This window comes from Enhydra lutris, unplaced genomic scaffold, assembly GCF_002288905.1.
Source record: "Enhydra lutris kenyoni isolate GAN:26980312 unplaced genomic scaffold, ASM228890v2 scaffoldscaffold13, whole genome shotgun sequence".
Lineage (NCBI taxonomy): Eukaryota > Metazoa > Chordata > Mammalia > Carnivora > Mustelidae > Enhydra > Enhydra lutris.
The window spans coordinates 45,676,539-45,702,330 of NW_019154097.1; the positions used below are offsets into that span (position 1 = coordinate 45,676,539).

Genomic DNA, 25,792 nt, shown 5'->3' on the forward strand with positions numbered 1-25,792 from the left:
CGCGCCCGGCCGCTCCCCCGCGGCCCAGCCCTCGGACCCCGCGGCCGGCCCGGCGCTGCCGCCGGCGGGCACTCAGGTGCGTAGCCTGCCCCGCCGCGGCCGCCATTAGGAGCGGCGCTGCCCCGGGAACGGTCTGCGCCCGCGAGGCCGGCGAGGGGGAGGCCTGGGGAGGGAGGCCGGCCGGCCCGGGGCACCGAGGGGGGAGCGCCCGCCGTCGCCCCGCGGCCCCCGAATCCCGGTCCCCGCGGGCCGGGCCCAGGAGTGGGGGTGGGGCGGGGAAGTCCCGCCGCGGGGAGCACGGCCGCGCGCACGGCCGCGCAGCCCCGTCCCCTCTGATTGGTTGCGCGGGGGCGCCGGGGGCGGGCGTCTGCGGGCTCCGGGCGCTCTGGGCCCCGTGCGCATGACGTCACGCTCCGCCCAGCGTACGTGGGCGCTCCCGCGGCTCGCGGACGTGCCTGTAGTGAGGGGGCGGGGCCGCGCTGTGGCCGGGTGACTGCTCTGTCGGGCCCCGCCCCCTCGTCGCGCGTGGCTGCGGGGCGCCCGGCGGGGATTCTGGAGGGGACCGGGGCCGCGGGGCGGCGTCCGGCGTCGTGTTCGTCAGCAGCAGAGTGACCCGGAGGCCGGAAGGAGAGCCTCGGGGTGGGGGGCGGCGGTTCCTGGTGGGTGTGACTCGCTCTGACTTGAGTCTGCTGTGCTGGCCGCGGCTCTGTCGGGTGGGCTGTGGCGTCAGCCCTTGGTTTGTGGCGAAGTGGCCCCGCTGTCCAGCCGCAGAACATGCCCAGCTCCAGCCCCCTGCAGCCGCCCTCTCTGCCGGCTCCGACGTCCCCCATATAGATGGGGTTATCCTAGGGGGCCTGTGTGTCCGCGTCTTTCCCTCCCTTTTATGGCTGAATAGCGAGCCCTTGTATGGCCAGACCACATGTTTCCCCCCCACCGACTGATGGGTTTGGGGGTTGTTTCCACGTTTTGGCTATAATGAATAATGCTACCATGAACCTTCATGTACATTGTTGTTGCTGTTTTGGGGTTTTTTTGTTTTTGTGTAGAGGGGGAGGAGAGAGAGAATCCCAAGCATTCTCCAGCCCCAGTACCCAGTACCTGCCCACGTGGTGCACAGCCACACAACCCCGAGGTCACACCTGAGCTGACGTCAGAAGCCCCAAGCTTAACTGGCTGAGCCCCCCAAGCACCCCTACACACACTTTTCTGTGGGAGCCTGCTTTCCACCGGCTTGGGTGCATACCAAGAGTGGACCTGCTGGGCCCAACTTTGCCTTTCAAGGGGAACATTTTTCAGGTTTTAGCGTCCGGCTGGAGATAGTGTGACTGGCTCACGGGGCGTCAGTACCCACAGACGTGGGGACGGGCTGCCACAGGTGTTACCGAGCAGCGGTGACTGGGGCCGGGTCTCATATCTGCCTGCCCGCTGGTTAGCCCTGCCGTCTGCTGCCCTGAGCTCCGGGTCTTTGCCTGGACCTTCAGCCTGGACATTCCCGTCCTCGTTCTCAGGCTGCCCAGCTTGGAAATAATGCTCACCTTGTCTTGTCCCTCTTAGGTACTGAGTCTGTTTCCACACGCCTTGGGCCATTTCAAGGTTGTTCTGGCTCTCATTTTGCCTTTATTACCTGTTAGTCTGCTGTGTCTGTGCAGTTCTCACTGCACAGACACAGCACAGGTGAGAGCACAGGTGATGGGTTTTTACTCACCTTGGTTTCCTGTGCCCTTCCTGGGACAGTGTATATTTTTACCTAGCAGGTGCTTGAAACATAGTTTTAAGTTTTTATGAGTTTGGGGCACCTGGTGCCTCATTCAGTTAAGCACATGCCTTCTGCTCAGGTCATGATCCCAGAGTCCTGAGACTGAGCCCCTCATCTGGTTCCCTGTTTGGTGGGGAGTCCGCTTCTCCCTCTCCTGCGCGCGCGCACGTGCTCTCTCTCTCTCTCTCTCAAATAAATAAAATCTTAAAAAAGAAATTTTTATGAGTTTGTTTTGACTAAGGTAAAGTTCTAGACTATTTGTTAATCATGTAATTTTAATTTTCTTTTAATTATGATCTTGAAAATGCACATTATTTCTAGTTCTCTTTCGAACTCCTTGATAATTCCAGAATAAGTACCTTGTTGTCTTGAAATTTGTTGTTTTGTTTTGTTTTTTTTTTCTGGTTTTGGGGTGCCTGGTGGCTCAGTTAAGCGGGAGACTCTTGATTTTGGCTGGCGTCATGATCTCAGGGTCCTGGGATCAAGCCCCACATAGGGCTCTGTGCTCAGCAAGGAGTCTGCTTAAGGATTCTCTCTCTCCTTCTCTTCCCAGCTTGCCCACACATGCTCTCTCTATTCCTAAAATTAAAATATCTTTAACATTTTTTTGGTTTATTTTTAAAGATTTTCTTCATTTATTTGACAGAGATCACAAGCGGGCAGAGAGAAAGGGGGAAGCAGGCTCCCCACTGAGCAGAGAGTCCGTTGCGGGGCTCAATCCCAGGACCCTGGAATCATGACCTGAGAGGAAGGCAGAGGCTTAACTGACTGAGCCACCCAGGCGCCCCAAACCACTTTGGGTCTCTGGTTAGTTTCTTCACCGGTAAAGGGAGGTTGGAACTAGGTCATCAGTGAGGATCCTCACGGCTCTGCACGTGCGCTCGTGGGACACTGAGGATTTCCACCGCTCACTGTCTTGTTACTTCTCTTGGACAGGGATCATGGCCCAAGTGCAAATGTCTGCTCTGCCTATGGAAAACGAGGAGTCCTCGGAGAGCAGGATGGTAGTGACGTTCCTCGTGTCTGCTCTGGAGTCCATGGTGAGACAGTCTTCAGTTCTATATAATGTCCCCTGTGTAGCCGTAGCCTTCTCCATGGAGGTCCCGGGTTCATCGGGTCATCTTTAAAGACGCTCCTTACATTATGGATATAATTAAACCAATGTGAGCTTTCCAGATCTGAATATTTAATGCGGGCGCCTCTGTTGCCTTGGTTGAGAATGTTTTTGTTCTGAATTCAGAGGTAAGCTAATAGTCCACGGATACCCCCTCGTTAGCTGCAGTGTGTAAAATGGACCTTGGGGGCAAAACTTGGTAAGAAATGCACATCCCTTCAAGGGATCCGATCACAAGATACTTACTGGTTAGAAATGGGAAATCCGCATCTTTATAAAGGCGGACAAACCTGAGAGATGGGCCGTTCATCAAGTGATCAGAGTGGACATCAGCATAATGGGACAGATTAGTGTCACGTGCCTCCCGATATGACATGCCAGGAAGGGACGTCACTGATTCTGTGGTTCCTACCAAAAACGCATGACCTGAATCTAATGGGGGAACACCAGACAAAGCCAAATTAAGGGACATTCTACAAAATGATGGGGCTGGACTTTTTTTTTTTTTTGATTTATTTCTTTATTTGAGGGGGGGTGGTGATTGCAGGGGAGAGGCAGAGGAAGAGGGAGAGAGAGAATCTCAAGCAGACTCCGTGCTGAGTGTGGAGCCTGACGTGGGGCTCGATCTCACGACCGGGAGATCATGACCGGAGCCAAAACCAAGAATTGGACGCTCAACCTATTGAGTCACCCAGGTGCTCAAGTGTGGTATTTTTTTTTAAGATTTTGTTTATTTGACAGAGAGAGAGATCACAAGTAGGCAGAGAAGCAGGCAGAGAGTGGGGGTGAGATGTAGGCTCCCCACTGAGCAGAGAGCCCGATGTGTCACTTGATCCCAGGACCCTGAGATCATGACCTGAGCCAAAGGCAGAGGCTTAACCCACTGAGCCACCCAGGTGCCCAAGTGTGGTATTTTCAAGGCACATCAAGAAGTCCAATAACGATGAAGCAGGGAGACAAAAGGAAAGGTGGTGTGAGGTAAGGTTCAAGAGGCCCCAGGTGGCCAGATCACGTAGAGCTCTGGGGCTTTCTCTGCAGTATGGTGGGAAGGGTTCGGAAGGTTCTGAATGAAGGGGTCACGCGGGGGGCATGGTGCTTGTGTGGACGGTCGGTGAACGTAGAACAAGAGAGGGAGGCTGGGACGCCAGCTGGCGGGCTGAGGCTGTGGTTCAGACGGAGACTTCCGTGGAATGGATGAGGCTGGGAGTGGTGCTGGTGGGACGCAGCGATGCTTCTGGAAGGGTCTGTAGAGTTAACGGGACTTAGCGACAAATTGGATGTGAGTTGTGAGGTTTTCATAGGGGGAACATCAAGACTTGTTTTTTTTTTATTGTGGTAAGATACATAGATTCAGATCACAGAATTTACCATTTTACCCCTTTAACCAGCTTAAGGACATTAAAGCCATCCACCCTGTCATGTAACTGTGACCCCCATCCGTCTCCAGAGCTTTCTCATCTTCCTCAACGGAAACTCTGCACTCACTGACCAAAATTACTCCCCACCCGCCCCTCCCTCAACCCTGTGGAAACTAAGCTGGGTTTTGGGGGGCACCTGGATGGCACCATCAGTTAAGTGTCCGACTCTTGATTCCGGCTCAGGTCATGATCTCGGGTTGTACAACTGAGCCCCATGTTGGGGTCGACGCTCCATGGGGAGTCTGCTTGGGATTCTTTCTCTCCCTCTGCCCCTCCTCATTCTCTCCCTCTTTCTCTCTCAAATTAATAAATACATCCTTAAAAAAAAAAGTTGTATTTTTTGTTTTTGTTTTTATTATTTTTAAGTAATCTCTACACCCAGCATGGGGTTCAAACTCACAACCCTGAGATCAAGAGTCGCTCACTCCACTGGCTGAGCCAGCCGGGCGCCTCAGATTTCATGCGCATTTTGACTGATGTCCTTTCTCTGTCCCGGGGCACCTGGGACATCACGTTGCTTTCAGTAATGAGGTCTCCTTCGGCACCCCTGATCTGTGACAGCTTCCCAGTCGTCCCTTGATTTTCACGACCTCGACGGTCTCGCAGAGTCCCAGTAGGGATGTTTTCAAATCGGTCAGTTTGGGTTTCGCTAGGTTTCTCCCCCTGCTTGGACTGGGGTTTCAGAAAGAAGACCACAGAGGTGAGATACCCCCACTTCATCCCATTGCATGAGGGGCCTGTGACGCCAGCATGACCTGGTCCCTGGTGAGGCTCACCTTGGTCACCTGGTGAGGCGGGTGTGACGGTTAGTTCTATCTGTCAACTCAACCGGGCTGCAGGTGCCCACACACCCGGTTAAACATGACTTCCACAGTTGTCTGTGAGGGTGTTTCGGGAAGAGATGAGCACTTGAGTGGGGGGACAGAGTGGAGCAGACCGTCCTCCCCGCTGGGGGCAGGTGTCCATGGAGGGCCAGAGTAGAACGAAAAGTCAGAAGAAGGGTGGACTCCCCTCTCTGGCCGAGCGCCTGAGCGGGGACATCCATCTCCTGGTTCTTGGGCTTCGGACTCAGAGTAGGATCTACAGCTTCCGTCCTCCGCTCTCAGGCCTCTGAGCTACACCGCCAGCTCCTCTGCGTCTGCTGCTGAAGGAAGGCCCACCATGGGACTTCTCAGCCTCCGTAATCACCAGAGAATGTCTCCTTTTCGTTCTGTTTCTCTGGAGAACCCTGAAACAAGTAGTGTCTGCCATGTTTTTTCACCGTCCAGTTACTACTTCCCCCTCCATGCCCTGTTCTCGGGAAGCAGGTCTCAAAGTCCAGCCCCCAAATGATGATCCTCATCTGTCATGAGAGGGTGACGTGACTTCTCCCACAGTCCCGGTGGAAGTGTGAGCCCCTCTGAAATACTGCTTGTAATATGCTTTAAGAAGCTAAGAAGAGGGGCGTCTGGGTGGCTCCGTGGGTTAAGTGTCTGCCTTCGGCTCAGATCATGATCTCAGGGTCCTGGGATCGAGCCCCGCATCGGGCTTCCTGCTCAGTGGGGAGCCTGCCTCCCCCTCTGCCCCTCACCAGTGCGTACTTGAGCAGCATCTCTCTCTTTCAAATAAATCAATAAATCATTGAAAATTAAAAATAAAAACGAGTGATTTCTCCTGATACTGGGTTCTCTAGTTCCAATAGATTAAGTGCTGAATTTCTGGTTCATTTGACAGAGATGCGGGGAGATTTGCCATGACGCGAATGGAGCAGACGCATCTGTGCCCCCCCCCCCGCCCCGGGGCAGTGGGAGAGCTGCCACAGTGCGTGCACATGCGTGTCTTTGCACTTCTCTGAGTCAGAGATCTTCACCGCATCGGTGGAGTCACTGTGTCCTGCTCGGACTGGCCCCCCACCGCCACCCCTGCATTCCCCAGATAGTGCCTCAAAGCAACACACACTGGGACACGGTTCTAGAGGCCAGGAGGTGGGAAACGGGCTCTGTGAGGGGCACCCGGGGGGCTCTGTTGGTTACGCATCTGCCTTTGGCTCAGGTCATGATCCCGGGGGCTGGGGATCAAGCCCCATGTTGGGCTCCTTGTTCAGCGGGGAGCCTGCTTCTCCCTCTCCCTCTGCTGCTCCCCTTGCTTGTGCGCGCTCTCTCTCTCTCTCTCTCTGACAAATAGATAAATAAAATCTCAACAAAAGGGGGGGTTCTATGGGACTGAAATCAAGGTATCAAGGGACTGCATTCCAACGGGCGGCTCCCGGGGAGAATCTGGCTGGCCTTTTCCAGCTTCCAGAGGCCATCTATGTTTCTGGACTTGTGGCCGCTTCCACCAAGGGCACTCCTCTGCCCTCGGCTTCCATAGTCACCCCTCCTCCGGCTGCCTCCCTCCGTTCCTTATCAAAACTCATGGTGATTATTACACTGGCCCCACCTGAATAGTCCAAGAAAATCTCCCGCTGTCAAGATCCTAAAGGTTAACCACAGCTAGCAAACCCTTTTGCACCTAAGGCGATATATTCATTCCCAGGCTCTGGGGATTAGGCCGTGGACATTGGGGGGGGGGGCAGGATTCTGCCTTCCATGATGCCCTGGGTCAGGTGACACGAGGGGACAGAGGCATCTTTGGGGTTCCAAAAGGGAAAGCTCAGTTGGGGATACATTTAGTGTAGCGTTTTCGTGTGGCTTGCTGTTACTTCTATGTGAGGCTGAGCTCCTGCTGGACGCCCCCGTGGGGGATGGTTTCCCGGAACATTCTCACAGTCCGTTGTGTCGGCTCACCCAGTAACAGAACATCGGGGATAGGACGTGAGTTCACCCTGGTGGGAACAGGGGATCCTCTCTGGACATAGGCAGAGAGCAGAGGAGAGGCAGAGGTTTTCAATGTACAGAGCCAGAAACTCGTCTGTGGAAGATTCAGTTGTTAAACAGGAAAACTTTTTTTTTTTTTAAGATTTTATTTATTTATTTGACAGACAGAGATCACAGGTAGGCAGAGAGGCAGGCAGAGAGAGAGGTGGAGGCAGGCTCCCCACTGAGCAGAGAGCCCGATGTATGGCTTGATTCCAGGACCCCGAGATCATGACCTGAGTGGAAGGCAGAGGCTTCACGGACTGAACCCCCCAGGCGCCCCTCTTTCTCAACTGTAAATAGAGGATTTGTTTGTCAAAACAGAAGGTCTCTCTGGTCAGGGGTATACCCACCAACGTAGTTATAAACACACCACACATTGTTTCCAATCTTTGGAAGGATTTACACAAGGTAAATGTAACAGATTTCTGGTCTGTAGGGCATAGACGTGATGAACAGGGAGTGTGTCTTATGTACGAATTTTCACCTTCTCTGCATCTCTACCATCAATAATAAAAATGTAATCAACCAGGTTGGAAGAAATACTAAGTTATCTCTCTATAGAAAAGGTTACAAAATTGTCCTAGGAAGAGGCAGTCAGAGTCCATAGGCAAAACTATCAGGGGAAAAAGTCCTGTTGCAGAGGCGGGGTGTCAGCTGTGAAGACACTGCCCCCGATTCTGCCAAGCAGCAGGAATTCTCTGACAGCTACTGGGTGTCCTACAGTTGTTTCTTTTTTTTAATTTAAAATTTATTTATTTGAGAGAGAGAAAGAGAAAGCACAAGACGGGGGAGGATCACAGGGAGAAGCAGGCTCCCTGTCGAGCAGGAAGCCTGATGTGGGACTCGATCTTCCCACCCCAGGATCATGACCTGAACCGAAGGCAGACGCTTAACCGACTGAGCCGCCCAGGCGCCCGGTGGTCCTACAGTCTGACTCAGTGCTGACCGTATAGAGAGCGTGAGAGCCCACAGGATAAGGACCCCGCTACCCTCCAAGGCCGCCCCTCACTTCAGAGGCTAACATCAAGTCAAGGTTGTCACCTGTAGATCAAGGTTCCAGAGACCCCCCTCCCCGTCCTTGGGTTTGACTAATTTGCTAGAGCAGCTCACAGAACTCGGAGAAACATCTTACTCACCGGATTACCAGTTTACTACCAAAGAATGTGACTCAGGAAGAGCCTGATGGAAGAGAGGCACAAGGCAGGGTATGGGGAAGGGGTGCGGAGCCTCCATGTCCTCTCCTGGTGAGCCAGTCTCCCTAAAGCCCTCGTGCTCACTAGCCTGGAAGCTCCCAACCCTGTCGTTTTGGGGTTTTAGGGAGGCTTCCTTACATAGGCACGACTGATTAGATCACTGGCCACTAGGGACTGAACTCAACTCCTAGCCCTTCTTCCATTGCCCAGAGGCCAGGGGGCGGGGCTGAAAGTGCCACTCCTCCACTCACGTGATTGGTTCCCCTGGCAACCAGCCCCATTAACCTTGACATTAATCTTTTTAATTTTTTTTAGAGTTTTTTTTTTTTTTAATTTGACAGACAGTAGCAGAGAGACAGGCAGAAAGAGAGAGGAAGGGAAGCAGGCTCCCCGCTGAGCAGGGAACCTGATGTGGGTCTTGATGTGGGGCTCGATCCCAGGACCGACCTGAGCCAAAGGCAGAGGCTTTAACCCACTGAGCCATCCAGGCGTCCAACATTAATCTTGACAAAAGACCTCTTTGTTGCTCTCTTAAGAAATTCCAAAGGTTTTAGGAGCTCTGGGCCAGGAACAGTGGATAAAGAACAAATATATATTTCTTATTATAAATCACAATGATCAGGGCGCCTGGGTAGCTCAGTGCGTTAAGCCTCTGCCTTCAGCTCAGGTCATGATCTCAAGGTCCTGGGATGGAGCCCGGCGTAGGGCTCTCTGATCGGTGAGGAACCTGCTTCCCACTCTCTCTGCCTACTTGTGATCCCTCTCTCTCTGTCGAATAAATAAATAAAATATTTTTTAAAAAAATAAATAAATCTTAGCGAAATAAGTCAATCAGAGAAAGACAATAATCATATGATCTCCCTGATATGAGGAAGTGGAGATGCAACATGGGGGGTTTGGGGGGTAGGAAAGGAATAAATGAAACAAGATGGGATTGGGAAGGAGACAAATCATAAGAGACTCCTAATCTCACAAAACAAACTGAGGGTTGATGGGGGGGTGGGGGGGTGGTATGGAGAGGGTGGCTGCGTTATGCACACTGGGGAAGGTATGTGCTATGGTGAGTGCTGTGAATTTTGTAAGACTGATGATTCACAGACCTGTACCCCTGGGGCTAATAATACATTATATGTTAATAAAAAATTTTTTTTAATTATTTAAAAAATAAAAATAAATAAATCACAATTATCATAACTTAATAAAAATATGTTCTCTGGGTTTTATGATGTTTATGGTATTTGCTTGGTGGATTTGCTTTGTTTCTTTGGGGGATTTTTCTCATTCTAAATGAATACTCATTTTTGTACCTAATTTTATATTTTTCTTAATGACGTAATCTCTGTGCCCATCGTGTGCCCACAATCAGGACATCAAGAGTCACACACTCTGTGGACTGAGCCAGCCAGGCGCCCCCGTGCTCTCTTCTCAAAACAGATCTCTCGGGCTCCACTAGACTTGGATGTGTATAACACTGGTGTGTAACACTCTTCCTCATGTCTGTTTCAGTGTAAAGAACTGGCCAAGTCCAAGGCAGAAGTGGCCTGCATCGCCATGTATGAGACAGACGTGTTTGTCGTTGGAACCGAGAGAGGACGTGCTTTTGTCAACACCAGGACCGATTTACAGAAGGATTTTGCAAAATACTGTAGGTGTTAACAGTTTTGTCCTTTGTATTCGTAACTCTTAAAATATTTGCTAGGAAGACTTACATGACGTTTTCTTTGAAGGCATCCTAAGCATTATCCTAAAAGTGGTCCTGATACCTCTCTTGTGACTTGGTATCCCAGTGAGTTAGCTGCCTCACACTGAGGAGTCCAAGAAACAAGGCCAGTGGGTTTTGTCCTATGTCTTCCGCACCCTGGTTTTGTAAAAGAAATGTGAGGAACATAGAGAAATGATCTTTGACTCCTTTTATAAACCCACATTTTTAAAAAATTCTGGGGCCCCTAGGTGGCTCAGTCGGTTGAGCATCCAACTCTTGGTTTCAGCTGCGGTCATGATCTCAGGGTCGTGAGTTCAAGTCCTGCTTCAGTGTCCACGCTGGGCATGGGGTCTACTTAAGATTCTCTCTCTCCTTCTCCCCTACCCCTCCCCATGTCTCTCTCTCTCTCTCTCTGAAAAAAATAAAATAAAATCTTTTTTAAAATTCTTATTTTTAAAAAATGTGGGGAGGCACATAGGTGGCTTACTTGTTAAGTGTCTGCCTTCGGCTCAGGTCATGATCCCAGGGTCCTGGGATCAAGCCTGGCATCGGGCTCCCTGCTTGGCGGGAAGCCTGCTTCTCCCTCTCACACTCCCCTGGCTTGTGTTCCCTCTCTGGCTCTCTCTCCCTCTGTCAAATTAATAAATAAAATCTTTAAAAGTAAAAATAAAAAATAAATAAAAATTCTTATTTTACTTATTCCCAAAGGAAAGGGAAAAAACTCAGGGCTTGTTAGGTATTCCTCTGAGTTAATAACCATTTTCCCTTTTCTCACTACGGGACCGTCAGAGCCTTCAACATGTTATGAGTGGTGAGGATTGCCAGTGAGCCTGTGGGCCATATGTGACGGAAACTAGTCTAGGGTGTTAGTTAAAACCTACACCTTGCATAGCGATGATCTCTACAGTGGTAGGTCATCTACCAAATACTGACTAGGCACCTTAGTATTTTCTAGAACCAAGAAAGGGAGGGGGGACCCACAAAGGTTTATCAGAGGATATAATGTGAATGTGAGTGTGGAGAGAGAGGGGAGATATAGATGTAGATGTTCCCAAGGGTTGTCAGAGGGCATGTGGACATAAATATATGTTTACATGTCAAGATCATACAAATATGGAAAGGAGAGAGGGATTGCTTGGTTCAGATTGGTTTCCAAGAGCAAAATTAGGGTCTGCACTCTCAGGAAGATAGATTCAAACATGAAGCAATCTTTAAATAATACAGTGAGTGTGTAATTGATGAACATGAAGGGTGTTCTCATTCCACTCATGTCAGGTGCCGGCTGAGTTTCTTTTTTTTTAAGATGTATTTATTTATTTGAGAGAAAGCACACAAGCCATGGGGGTGGGGGGTGTGTGCTGCGGTGCAGAGGGAGAGAGAAGCAGACTCCCCACTGACTGTGGAGCCTGACACAGGGCTCAGTGTCATGCCCCTGAGATAATGACCTGAACTGAAACCAAGAGCCAGACGCTTAACCAACTGAGACCCCCAAGCTCCTCACTGGTTGGATTTCTAATAGTTGATATATTTTTTATGATTTTATTTATTTATTTGACAGAGAGAGAGATCACAAGTAGGCAGAGAGGCAGGCAGAGAGAGAGCGAGGGAAGCAGGCTCCCCGCTGAGCAGAAAGCCCAATGTGGGGCTTGATCCCAGGACCCCGAGATCATGACCCAGACTGAAGACAGCGGCTTAACCCACTGAGCCACCTAGGTGCCCCAATAGTTGATATTTAATTACAGATTTTTTCCAAGTTTCACAGTTATGGGCTGGTTTTCCAGATACAGGACTGTTCATGCTTTCTATTTCTTCTGGTACGAATTTCAGTAAATTTTACTTTTCTTTTTTTTTAAGATTTTATTTATTTATTTGACAGAGAGAGACACAGCAAGAGAGGGAACAGAAGCAGGGGGAGTGGGAGAGGGAGAAGCAGGCTTCCTGCCAAGCAGGGAGCCCGATGTGGGACTCGATCCTAGGACACTGGGATCATGACCTGAGCTGAAGGCATATGCTTAATGACTGAACTACTCAGGCACTTCTAATATTACTTTCAACCTCATTTTTAACTAGTCTTTTCATGTAAGTTGTCAAATTTGGTGACCAAAACGATGGTTTATAATACTTGCCTTATAATTTTAATGTCTGTAGTGATGCCTCTACTTTCGTTCCATGGTGAAGGTCTCCCCATACCATGACTGTTACCTTCAGACTATACAGCAAATAGCATTTCTGTTATCATTTCCTTTGAGCTACTACTGTTTTCTGTCTGTGGAATTATTTATAGTTCTTTATCAGTAGATTCATTTCAGAGGTGATGATCACTGTTACTTTATCCTATTCATCAAAAATACCCTGGTCTTTGTGAGTTTTTAAAAAATTTTTAATATTTATTAATTTATTTATTTATCTATTTTAGAGAGAGCGTGCACGTGAGCACGGGCAGGGAGTGGCAGTGAGCAAGGGAGAGAGAATCTTAAACAGGCCCCATGCTCAGTGGAGCTGAGTACGGAGCCTGAGGCAGAGCTCGATCTCATGCCCCTGAGATCATGACGTGAGCTGAAATCGAGAGTTGGATGTTTAACTGACTGAGCCACCCAGGAACCCCCAATTTTTTTCAAGATTTTATTTTTTAAGTTATCTCTACACCCAACATGGGACTTGAACTTACAACACTAAGATCCAGAGTTGCATGCTCTACCAACTGAGCCAGCCAGGCACCCCATCTCTGTGGGTTTTCTTAATAAAAGATCCTGTTTTAGGGGCACCTGGGTGGCTCAGTCAGAGCAGTGTGTGACCATCTCAGGGTCGTGTGTTCAATCCCCATTTTGGGGGTAGAATTTACTCAGGAAAAAAAAAAACCAAAGACGTGTTTTGTGTTTCTTCATTCTTCCCCTTTCTTGCTTCACAATACCAGAAGCAGAGACATGAAGGGAACGCACAAGACAAATGCTGGGATAATGACTCTGTGCCTGTCACTCACTTACAGGCATTGCCCAAGAAACGCAGGAGGCCAAGCCCCCAGGCTCCGCAAACGGGATGCCGATGGAGTCAGGAGAAACGGAAATACTCAGAAAAGCGGTTGAGGACTATTTCTGCTTTTGTTACGGTAAAGTTCACAGGCCAAGCATTAATTCTCTAAATAGTTCACCAAGGGGCAACTGGACCCCGTTTCAGATCACCTTATTCATGGGACCACTTAGATGCCTCTGACACTTAAAACTCCACATTCTCCTTTAGTGAAAAGCCAGTTCTTCTTCTTCTTTTTTTTTTTGTTTTTTTTTAATTTAATTTTATTTATTCGAGAAAGCACAAACGGGGGAGTGGCAGAGAGAGGGGGAGAAACAGGCTTCCTGCTGAGCAGGGAGCCTGCCATGGGACTCGATCCCGGGATCCAGGGATCATGACCTGAGCCTAAGGCAGTTGCTTAACAAACTGAGCCACCCAGGCGCCCCTACAAATAAAATCTTAAAAAAAAAAAAAAAAAGGCTGGGGCACTTGGGTGGCACAGTCACTGCATGTCTGCCTCCGGCTCAGGTCATGAGGGTCCCCGGATAGAGCCCCATGTTGGGCTCCCTGCTCGGTGGGAAGCCTGCTTCTCCCTCACCCACTGCTCCTGCTTGTGTTCCCTCTCCCACTGTGTCTCTCTGTCATAAATTTATAAAATCTTTAAAAAAGAAAAAAAGGGCTCAGTACCCAAATAGCTACGGGGGTGTTGTACTTAGTTGTGACATAAGCTCCTTCCTTAGCATCTCAGGGTCTTGTTTGTCATTTTTAAAGAGCTTCATATATTTATGGGACTTTCAGGTCCCTGTGAGCACTCAACTGTGGGGGACCCCGAGCATAGGGGATCTGGGGGTCTCAGGCTACCCTCCCCTGAGAGAAATGGGGTTCCTTCCCTGGGGGCTGGTCAGACAGTGCAGAAAGGCTGACACAGCCCCAAGATGGCAGCAACTTGAGGCCATGTTGACTCTGTAACTTTTCTGCGGGAAGTTGGCGTGTCTCGTTGGAGGGATGGAGGGACATAGGGACATAGGGGTGGCTAAGCTGTGGGTGGGGGCTCCCATCCCTTGTTGACAGCAGCTTGAAGAACCACGGGTCCTCCCTGCCACCCTCGGTGCATCGTCTCCAACAGACTGGAGAAAAAAGACCTATTATTTCCTCTTTCTTAAGTGAAGATGTAAAGTAAAATGTTTGATAAGTTCTTCCTTGGGCCCTTTGGAAACTTTATGAACTTGGGTTGTAAGGAATGGGGTACATGAGCTTTTACTTGACTTTCAAAGCAGAGTGTCGCCACCCAAGTTTTCTTCCTACCTCGAATGAAACCGACCTGTAAGGTCTGGGCTCATTCCATCTAAAGGCATCTGGACTCTTCTTCTAGGGAAAGCCTTGGGGACGACAGCAATGGTACCTGTTCCGTACGAGAAGATGCTGCAAGACCCTGGGGCCGTGGCCGTGCAGGGCCTTCCAGAAGGAGTGGCCTTTCAACCCCCTGAGAACTATGGTCTCACCACCCTGAAATGGATCTTGGAGAACAAAGCGGGGATTTCATTCATCATAAACAGGTGGCAGGCTCTATCCCCCTTGTAACAGCTAGTCTTTGAGGATAAATGGGCAACTTCGTTTCAAGTTCATTTGTTCATTAAGTTCTGTTACACGTAGAAGCTGGTTATGCGGATGTTTGATCTGTCTTCCTTGTGTATTCATGTCAGGTAATAGTATCGGTTTTCTTGCAGACCTTTCCTAGGTCCAGCGAGTCAGCTAGGTAAGTGACAGCGTCTCATACTTGGTGACTGCCCTTGGCCGCTAAGCCAGTTCTGCTTTTCTTAATTAAAATGCAAGTTTGGTACATTCAGAAGCTTGTGTATTCCTTGCCTTCTCCCCGCAGAGGGAGCAACCTTCTGACACTCCAGGGTGGGCGGGGGGTGGGGGGATCGTGCTGTTGGAGGGTGAGTAGGTCAGGGAAGGACCCACCACAGCAAGAACTGAGACAGGATTCTGCTCCCCGGTCTCAAGCCGGCAAATTTCCATGGCTGGACCATGGAGGGCAGTAGGGCCAACCTTGTCCTCAAGGACAGGAGTGTGAGGATGCCAGGTCACCCCATGGTCTTTGAGTGGCAGCCACGGGCCGGGCATTGTTGGGGTCCAGAGGCGGGGTAGGAGATGTGACGGTTCCCGTGCTTCCGAGACTCAACGATCTAGAATGAAGGAGACTGTCCAACAGAGAACCAGCGATGACCTGTGATGTTCTCAGGATGGCTGGTGGTCATCCCCGGAAGCCTGGAAGGGGTTAGAATTGTGTGACCAGAAGGGCTTCCTAGAGGACCAGGTTCTCAAGCTGATGCAGGGTCACAATGTGTTGTGTCTGCCAGGAAGCCCATCCCACGCCTCTGGCAGAAAGCAGGACGTGTGGGTGTTGGAGGCCGCGTTTGAGAACCCACAACCCTTCATCATCTCCTTAACTTTTGATGGCCAAGGGACCAAGAAATTACAATTTTGCCAGAAGCATTTGGAGATCTACCTTTGCCCACTTCTTACTCCTTCAGATTATTCTGGAACGCAGTGGGAAACACAGTGGCCACAGCTGGCCTTGGGAGACCAGGCCTAAGAGGGTGTTCTGCGGAGAGGACTAGTTACAGAAACAAAAGGCCCAGGGGAGCGGTGGGGCAGGCTTCACAAGGCGCAGGCGGGGTTCACGGGCAACGTGTCATTGTGCTGAGCCTGAATTACTCACCGAGCAAAGCCCCTTGGAGAGCACTTTTAAGTTCCCAGAATCCCCCAAGTACTGTTAAAGCAGGGACCTGAGGGTGAGGGGCGGCCGGTGACCTGGTGGCCGATGTCCCCCATGGCTTGTATTTTCACTATAGGAGTGTATTAGCTGCTCAGCCTTTCTCCGCACATGTGCTGTACCTGGCACGATTCTAAGCACTTTGTACGTATTAATTGATCGTCACGTCACCCTACCACCATTTTCAGGCGAGGAAACTGAGGCCCCAGGAGGTTTAGTGACCTGCATGAGGTCGCTCCAGCCCCAGTCTACTCCTCGGCCCCCAATCTGCCCCCACACTTGGCCCCAGGACTCAAGGGCTGCTCTGAGTTTATCTCTGCCCAGGATGGTGGTGTAAGGGCTGGGGCTGGACTTGTGTTCTCTCTACCTTTGCTTTCACCTTACGTGCCTCTGAATGTTGGCATTTTCAAGGTGCAGAAAGGGGCTAGCATGTGTCTTTCTCCTCCCGCACAGGTGGGCCTGTGGTGGCCACAGATGCTAAGAGATCGGTGACATCGCCAAGCGAAAGGTAGGGGGTATAACAAATCAGATGCACACATAACCCTAAAGTGTTAGTTTTTAGACCGTGGGAAGTTCGACATTCTTTATTCAAAAGGATTTGGGGATTTTGAGACTATGTTCTGTGGACACCTTTATTTGTATGACAAATTACAAGAATGTTAATACTAAATTAGCTTTGTGTCCGGCTGGTTAACGGGAAGGGAAGCAAGGATGGTGTGGATATCGGGGGATTGTTGTACAGCGTGTCCCGATGCCTGTGGTCACGTCTCACGCCACCAGCTTGTCCTGACAGGGGCTCCCTTCTCCTTTCAGCTGCGGCCCCGTCAGTGTGAAAACTGAGCCCATGGAAGATTCCGGTATGTACACCGATGCCTTTAAAACCAAGTGTTTAGCGGGTTATCATGACTCCTTTCTTTGGTTTTACTTCTAAAATGTGAGACTTTCAGTAAAGTAGAAAGGGGAGGCACTCTCTCAAAGTAACAACAACAACAACAAAAAAACTACAAAAAGCCAACAACTAACATCACACTTGGTGAGAAACTAGATCCTTTCAGCGACATCTGCAGGGCTCAGGGTCAGGATATGGAGCCCTGCATCAGGCTCCGTGCTAAGTGTGGAGCCTGCTTGAGATTCTCTCTCTCCCCCTCTGCCCCTCCCCCCACTCTCTCACACACCCTCTCTCTCAATAAATAAAATTTTTTTTCAAAGATTTTATTATTTATTTGAGAGAGAGAGCACGAGTCGGGGGAGGAGCACAGGGAGAGGGAGAAGCAGACTCCCTGCTGAGCAGACAGCCTGATGCGGGGCTCGATCCCAGGACTCCAGGATCATGACCTGAGCCAAAGGCACACACTTAACTGACTGAGCCACCTGGGAGCCTCAATAAATAAATAAAAGCTTTTTTTTAAAGCTTTTATTTATTTATTTGACAGCAGAGATCACAAGTAGGCAGAGAGGCAGGCAGAGGGAGGGGGAAAGCAGGCTCCCTGCGGAGCAGAGAGCCCGATGCAGTGCTTGATCCCAGGACCCTGGGACCAAGACCTGAGCCAAAGGCAGAGGCTCAATGCACTGAGCCACTCAGGCGCCCCAAATAAATAAGATCTTAAACAAAACAAAACAAAACAAAACTAGAACCTTTCCCATTGAGATCAGGAACGAGGCAAGGATATTCCTTCTCCTATTCCCTTCCAGCATCGTACTGAAAAAAATGTGATAAGACAAGAAAAGGAAATAAGAACCACACAGATTGGGAATGATGAAACATAACGGCCTCTGTTCACAGACGCCAGGATTGTCTATGTAGAAAATCCCAAGAATTGACCAGTACAAGGGGTGGTGGTGAGTAGGGCATTAAATAACCTCGGGGCACCTGGGTGGCTCAGTGGGTTAAAGCCTCTGCCTTTGGCTCAAGTCATGGTCTCAGGGTCCTGGGATCAAGCCCCGTATCGGGCTCTCGGCTCAACAGGGAGCCTGCTTCCTCCTCTCTCTACCTCCCTCTCTGCCTACTTGTGATCTCTCTCTGTGTCAAATAAATAAATTTTTTAAAAGTCTTTTAAAAAAAAGGAAAAAATGTTTACCGGATTTTACATAAACGCACGTGTATATGCCGCTGTCTCGAAAGGGAACGTTTCTCAAGCTGGGAACTCGACCTTCTTCTTCCATCCTTTCCCTCCCTTCTCTTTCTGTTCCTTTCATCCTCCTTCTCTCCCTCCTTTCTTCTTGCCTTTTATGTTGGTTTTATGTTGTTTTGTTGTTATGACTTCTGTTTTTTTTTAAACTTTGCTTAAAGACCCCATAAGATTTCTTTTTGACATTTAAAAAATTTTTTTAAAGATTTTATTTATTTATTTGACAGAGAGAGATCACAAGCAGGCAGAGAGGCAGGTAGAGAGAGAGGAGGAAGCAGGCTCCCCGCTGAGCAGAGAGCCCGATGCGGGGCTCGATCCCAGGACCCTGAGATCATGACCCGAGCCGAAGGCAGCGGCTTAACCCACTGAGCCACCCAGGCGCCCCATGACTTCTGTTTTTATACGGGTTTACCGTTTGCTCGGAGAGTGTGAGCTCCGTGTGGTTTCACTCACTCTTGTGTCGCTGTGTTAACACAGAGCCTGAAGTTTCAGCAGCAGCTCCTGGTTCTCTGGGTGTGTGTAGGGGGCGGGCTGCGGACTCACACATGGTTTTATCATTTTCGTTGCCTCCAAAGGCACCGCGGTGAAGGCGGCGGCTGTGTCCGTCAAGAAGGAATGGGAAGATCCTAATTACTATCGCTACAACACGCAAGGTAATAACCATTTTAGCCTCATTTTCTTCCCTAAAAGTTATCGGTGATGGAAAATTGTCATTAGCCCCCTTCTGAAAAACAGTCAGAGAGTAATTAAAAAAAGAAGAAGAAGAAGAAGACCCACGTGCCGGGGATCTAGCGTAGGGCCATTTGACATAAAGCATTTCACAGTCATAGCACAGATCCCGTGTAGCCTGAATCTACATACTTCAGGGCAAACATGAGGGTGAAGGTAATCCAGGGCGTATATTACCTGAGTTTATCTGTTAGGAAGTCTTACTTTGTGCGTTCAAAAATCCTGGTCTGGGTGGCTCTGTCGGTGAAGCGTGCGACTTGATCTCGGCTCAGGTCTTGATCTCAGGGTCGTGAGTTTGAGCCCCATGTTGGGCTCCGTGCTGCGCATGGAAACTTGAAAAACAACAACAACTTCTCTCTGATCCTCCTGTCCGGTCTGTCCCCTAAATTGCTGGGAAAGTATCAAAAGAAATTCAGGTCCCGTTCTTAATAATATCTGTTTCATTGACAAGTTAAATGAGGTACAGAAGACACGGCTTACCAGAGACACACACGTTTCACACAGGGTGTGGGTAGGTGGTCTGTAGTTGTCTGGAGAGGTCCTCTCCCCAGAGACCAGAATCCTGATGGACCCCTCCCAGCATGATGCCAGCTGGACAACACGACGTGGTCGCGTCCATAAGAGCGTTGTAAGCCCCCGGATCCCGTCTCTTCTTTGACTCTGCTGTGAAGGCAGGCAGACTGCGGGACATTTCGCAGTTAATTCCTCAAACGTGACCAGGTTTGAAGTGTTTCCCATAGAAATCTTACCTTGAAATATTCCTGCGCCATTCTGAGGTCTCTAATTTACAGTAAAAAAAAAAATTTTTCCAAAAACTAAAGACCAGTGAGAGTGTCCATCGTATCACTCTGGTTCTGGGCTGGTCGCCCCACTCCCCCCACACAGCTGGATCCCTTTTCAATCCGTCCTACGTCCTGTCCCCCAATCATTTATTCCTGGAGAACGGGGTCTGTCGCCTCCCTCCCCTGCTCACACATCGTCTGTGACTTCTCCTCACCCGTGTCTTCCATCACTGTTCCCGGCTCCCTTCCTGTTCTGTCTGCCCACCCCCAACCCTGTCCCCCCACGATCAGTCCCCCCTCCCCTCAGTTCTTCAGTCGTCCTGCTCAGGCTGATTCCTGTCCCTGAACAGGCCCCGAATCCTCCTTCCCCTGGCTTTTATACAAGCTGATCCCTCTGTGTGGTGGATTCCCTCCTGGCTCTGCAGGCTTCCAGCAAGTTCCACCACTTTCTGGACGTCGGAATCTCAAGGAGAGCAGGGAGCTTCCACCCCCAAAGTGCATGCACCTTTAGTCCTGCCTGCTTGTGTGGTTTTTATGCTTTCACTGCGGACAACCCCAGCCAGTGGCGGGCTCCTGGGGTGGGGTGGGGGGAGGCACACAGCGTCTTCTCCCAGCTCTGAGCCCCAGGGCCCCGAGCCCAGGGCTGTGCACACAGCAGGTGCTCACGTGTGCTTGCTGAGCTGAGTGTGTCCCTCGCAAAGAATCCATGTAGCCTGTTTCTCAATCGCTCCCATTTTGGAAAAAAGTACACATGATTACATGTTGATTCCCAGGAATATCCTTTTCAAATTAAATGACCTTGAGCTTTATCAAAATGTATAGGTTGGGGGAATCTGGGGTATTTACAGAGTCTGCTCCCAAGGCAGCAGTGAAGTGAGTAGAGGACTAGATAGACGTACGTACCATCATTCTGGTTCAGTTTTTCGGAAAGAAGCACGTTGTTTGAAGAACCACATTTAGGTTAAATGTGCACTTTCTAATCTTTCTCCTGCTTGGTTTAGAAAGGACAGAACTATTCAAGATATGTTCTTGGTACAAAAACTCCTTAAGCAGGGCCCATTCCTTCTTGATGCCCCAAGGGTGAAAATTGCCTGACATCGTGGACGGCTTTCCATGGGACAGATAGTTTTTGCCACCACTCAGGCGAAGTCCTCACGTGCTGAAGTACTGACATCGTTATATACCCTTGAAGTGAGGGAGAAATGTTTAGATCCATAAGGGCAACCAAGGCCCCCTGCTCAGAATGTCAACTGACCTTTGCGGAGCCCCGCCCCCCAGCCCATGACGTCAGCTGTGGCCCCACCGGGGCCCAGGGGCTTGTGTGAGATTTATACAAAAGTCTGATTCCCGACCCCACCTGGACCTCACCCTCCATCTGAGCACAGACCTCTCGGAAGACCCCTGACTCACGTACACACATTGGTGACTTGGGAATTCCCGTAAGGTCTTTCATACGTGCAGATACCCCATCTCCCAGGCCCCTGGGAATGGAGAATGCGCAGGACAAGCTTTGCTGAAATACACCACGCCCAGGTTCCTTGACATTGGCGGTGGTAAGGGGATCAACACCATTCAGGTTTCTTCCCAAGGTTGTGAGTTTAAGCCTCACAATGGGTATAGAGCTTACTTTAAAAAAAAAAAAAAAAATGGGGGGGGGAGTAAGGCTTTTAAAAAACTATAAAATGTCCCCATTACACAGCCCCACTGAAGCCATGCATCTTGGCAATAATCATCAATGGCCAGTGAAGCCATTCATAGAACATTGATGGGAAATTTATCACAAATGGATTAGGGAGACACTTCCTGAACTCAGTGGTCCAGTGTTCACATCACGAAGGCAGAGGTGAGCAGACTTCATGTGCCTCCTGATGGGATCCAGTAGGAGGTGCACCTTGGGAACACGTACTCCCCAAAATCAAACCTAAGTCTGATCCAGCCTCTAGATCTACCCACCAGTTTGCAGGGAACACGGGGGATAGAGGAACAACACGAAGACGACACCATGAGGACGCAGGCAGGAAACTCCAGAGCAGGAGAAAGGTGGTTTTCTTCATCGAATGATGGCAAATTAGAGAAGAAATGGAGAAGAAACCTGGTTTATAAGAAAATATATTTGAGACATTTCAGCCAAATGCCACGTGTGGGGCTCTGTTGGGATCCTGATTTGAACAAACGAGCTACAGAAGAACATTTATGGATTCTGTGGAACGCCAAGTGCTGGTTAGCACTGGAATTGGGAAGCCATCCTTTCGTAACCGTTATAAAAGACTGGATCAAGCAGGAGTCACCAGTGGTTGTGGCATCTAGAGAGAAATCTAGAAAAGACCAACTCGAAATAAGGAACTTTCAGTGGAGGGAGAGTCGTCTCCCTCCCTTTTTAAATTTAAAAAAAATTTTTTTTAAGATTTTATTTATTTATTTGACAGAGATCCAAGTAGGCAGAGAGAAAGAGGAAGGGAAACAGGCTCCCTGCTGAGCAGAGAGCCCAATGTGGGGCTCGATCCCAGAACCCTGGGATCATGACCCGAGCTGAAGGCAGAGGCTTTAACCCACGAGCCACCCAATTTTTTTTTTAATTTTAAGTAATCTCTACACCCAACAAGGGACTCGAACTCACAACCCTGAGATCAAGGTTCGCGCGCTCCACTCACCGAGCCAGCCAGGTGCCCCAGGAGTCTCTCTTCTTCTAAAATGGAAATGCCATAAAAATCAGACAGACTACAGAACCGCTCCAGGTTAAATGAGGGTGAAGAGCAGTGGGAACGAGTCACAATGCCGGGCCCTAGACCGGATCCCCTCCTGGAGGAGGGAAGGCTGGAAGGAAGTGTTCAGAGGTGAAGGGCCACGGTGTCCCTAACTTGTCCTCGGGTGGGTGGGAGAAGGAGAAAAGGACGTCCCCTATACATGCATCAATCCAGCTACTTAGGAAGCTGGGGCGGGGGTAGGGGTCCAGGATTGCACATAATCAAGGGAAACCATAAACCCTTATCTCCATGTCGTTGAAGGAGACGGTATGTGGTTCCTCTTTGTACTATTCTTTTTGTGACTTTTCTGTAACTTTGAAACTATTCCCAAATATGACATTTTTTAAAAAGATGTGTATGAGGCAGTTGAGGAAGTTTGCACAGTGACCCGGTATGAGCTGAGGGTACAGAAGAGTGTTAATTTGGGGGTGGGGTGGTGTGGGGAAGGGGACAGACGAGTCCCTCCGTCTTGCTCGCACTCGCACGGTCTGCGCGCCCCCGCGCGGCCAGACCTGGGATTTACTTGAAGGACGGGGCGGGGGCGCGCAGGAGAGCAGGGTGCGGCGTTGGTGGCTGTCGGCATGGGAGATGGACACACAGCATCGTTCTGCCATCTCTGCTCTGGGACATTTGGATCTTCTCCCAAGCGCAGATAAATCAGCAAAGAAAAAAACGTAAAGAAGGAATCATTTGTGTGAATTTCGTGGCAAGGACTTGGAATGGTTCTCAAGTACATTCCCGCCTGGGGCTTGACCTGTTGACTTGGTTTTAAATGAATTCTTGTTTACATTTTCTATTTTGGCCTTTTTTTTTTTTTTTAATGTGTCATTTGCTTCCCTTTCAGAAAGCCAGCATCCTTGCGCCAGCGGCGAAGTAACAGAAATGGAGTTACCCATGGAAGGTCAGAGAAACCAGGCATTTTAGCCTCTTTTCGGTTTTGGTGTTCTGGTTTGCAGTGTTTTGCAGAGAACACGGTCTTTCAAAGACCCGTGACGCATGTTGGACAGTGAGGCAGCTTCCCGGCATGCCTCCTCAGAAAACCACCCAAGTCTTGGCGCTAAAGTGTGGTCTCAGGAGCTCTGTCACCCTTGCTTTTCTGACCCGTGAGTGATTCTTCTTAAAGCACCCAGATTAGAAGTTGTGCAGTAAGAAAGATTTACACCTGTGCCATTTACTGCTTTATCCACTTTATCTTCTTGATGGGCATACCAGAATTCTTTTTTTTTTTAATGTCTTTTTTTTTTTTTTAATTTTAAGTAAACTGTGCACCACACATGGGGCTCGAACTTATGACATTAAAAGCTGCATGGTCCACCAACACCCAGTCAGGTGCCCACCCCCTCCAAATTCTTTTGAACAGAGTTGAGAATTATTTTAGGAAATTTTTTTTTTTAAGATTTTATTTATTTATTTGAGAGACAGAGAGAGCAGGAGTAGGGGCAACAGGGGCGGAGGGAGAGGGAGAAGCAGACTCCCTGCTGAGCGGGGAGCCTGATGTGGGACTCGATCCCAGGACCCTGGGATCATGGCCTGAGCCAGAGGCAGACGCTTAACCCACTGAGCCACCCAGGTGCCCCTAGAAGTAAAATTTGATGGTACTTCCCTCCCTGTGTGCATGAATCTTGAGTATCGTGTCCAAGGCCTGAACTCTTAAAATGGTTCATACATGTCCAAGGTAACATTAATAAAGGAGATTTTGTCTCCACACCTAGAGGCATGGGACATCTTTATCGGTTTACAGGCAAGAAGACCTTGCTTTTAGGAGTAGGATGATGCCTCTCTTGGTTCCAAAATGATTTGTATTTTCTCTAAGTCAGGTCATGATCCCGGGGTCCTGGGATCGAGCCCCAGCATCAGGCTCTCTGCTTGGCAGGAAGCCTGCTTCTCCCTCTCCCCCTGCCTGTGTTCCCTCTCTCACCGTGTCTCTCTGTCAAATAAATAAATAATAAATAATAAATTAATAAAATCTTAAAAAGAAGAAGAAGAAGCTTCAAGAGCAGAGATGTGTGGTATGTTTTCACCGTTTCCCCCCCAGACGGTGGATCTTACGTTACGATAGTCCAATACCCAACAACTGATCCCTTTAGAGTCTTTCTTCCTCTACGAACAATTAACGGAAGCTTTCTAAAATGAGCCAGAGTTAGATGAGATCGTCCAGCCAGGCTTGTGTCCGAGGGTCATAATTCTGGTGAACCAGAAAAATCGATTGTGTCTCCGGGGTCATAACAGGCTGGACCCCGGGGGCTGGTGGCAGGGGGCCCGCCCCACAGAGCACCCAGCTTTCTTTTGTCCAAGGGATTTCTGATGACCCCAAGAAAGTGCTTCTGACCATAGTTATTCCGTTACCTCAAAGAGAAGGACATTCCGTGTCCACTAACGGGTACTGTTTCTTAATATGTGAGTTTCTTGCCTCCCCTTATCCCTTAGAAGGTTACCCTTTCGTACCCTATGATCCCTCTTAAAGTTAAAATTACCTTCACATTTAGGGACGCCTGGCTGCGTCGGTCAAAAGAGCGTGAGGCCCTTGATCTTGGGATCATAAGTTCGAACCCCACATTGGGTGTAGAGATTATGACAAAATAGTAAAAATAAGTAAAAATAAATATTTAGGTCTTTCATCCATTTTGAGTTTATCTTGGTGGATGGCGTAAGGAAATGGCCCAGTTTCATTCTTCTGCATGTGGCTGTCCAGTGTTCCCAACACCATTTGTTGAAGAGACTGTCTTTTTTCTGTTGGACGTTCTTTCCTGCTTTGTCGAAGATGAGTTGACCATAGAGTTGAGGCTCCATTTCTGGGCTCTCTATTCTGTTCCATTGGTCTGTGTGTCTGTTTTCGTGCCAGTGCCCCACTGTCTTGATGATGACAGCTTTGTAATGGAGCTTGAAGTCCGGATTGTGATGCCTCCAACTTCGGTTTTGTTTTTCAATATTCCTCTGGAGGGTGCGATGCTGAGCAAAATACATCAATCAGATTAAGACAATTATCATGTGGTTTCACGCATATGAGGCATATGAGAAAGAGTGCAGAGGACCATAGGGGAAGGGAGAAAAACTAATAGGGAGAAACCAGAGAGGGAGACAAACCGTGAGAGACTCCTAACTCCAAGAAACAAACTGAGGGTTCCTGGAGGGCACCGGGGTCAGGGACGGGGTGCCTGGGGGATGGGCATTGAGGAGGGCGCGGGACGTGATGGGCACTGGCTGTTAGGCGCAGCTGAACCACTGACCTCTACCTCTGAAACTCATGACGTACTACATGTTGACTAACTGAATTCAAATTTTTTTTTAAAAGAAGTAAAAATAAATAAAAATTTAAAAAAATAAAATTACTTTCACATTTATACTTTTACGTGTGTTAAGTACGGACTGGGTTGAACATGCCGGGCCAGGCCGCTGTCTCGGTACAGGAGCCGTAGAAGGCCGGAACGTGAGGGCACGTAACAACGAGGGTCATTTTAGACATTTTTTTTTCCAAGATTCCACTCCGCGTGTCCCTTCAGAAACGAGCGAGGACCCCAAAGCTGAGGTGAAAATTGAAGGTGAGTTTCCAGAAGCCTCATCAGAGGGACGCTGCTCAGTGTGGCATGGGTGTGTGTGTGTGTG

General features: G+C 49.4%; 1 protein-coding gene across 3 annotated transcripts in view; it reads left to right on the top strand.

The window, feature by feature from the left end:
- The first annotated feature begins 21 nt into the window (after positions 1-21).
- Positions 22-25,792, top strand: part of LOC111146106 (general transcription factor II-I repeat domain-containing protein 2) — a 35,331-nt gene continuing 9,560 nt past the window's right edge. For 2 of the 3 annotated variants that reach the window (XM_022501496.1, XM_022501498.1), the window contains exons 1-11: positions 22-76; positions 2,693-2,796; positions 9,825-9,963; positions 13,007-13,126; positions 14,399-14,582; positions 14,754-14,782; positions 16,259-16,313; positions 16,619-16,662; positions 18,510-18,587; positions 23,034-23,090; positions 25,666-25,728. In XM_022501496.1, coding sequence (XP_022357204.1) covers positions 2,698-2,796; positions 9,825-9,963; positions 13,007-13,126; positions 14,399-14,582; positions 14,754-14,782; positions 16,259-16,313; positions 16,619-16,662; positions 18,510-18,587; positions 23,034-23,090; positions 25,666-25,728 — 868 coding nt within the window. In that variant the 5' untranslated portion in view covers positions 22-76; positions 2,693-2,697. Of the gene's footprint in view, positions 77-2,541; positions 2,564-2,692; positions 2,797-9,824; positions 9,964-13,006; positions 13,127-14,398; positions 14,583-14,753; positions 14,783-16,258; positions 16,314-16,618; positions 16,663-18,509; positions 18,588-23,033; positions 23,091-25,665; positions 25,729-25,792 lie in introns of those variants that run through there. The other variant, XM_022501497.1, reaches the window with a different exon arrangement.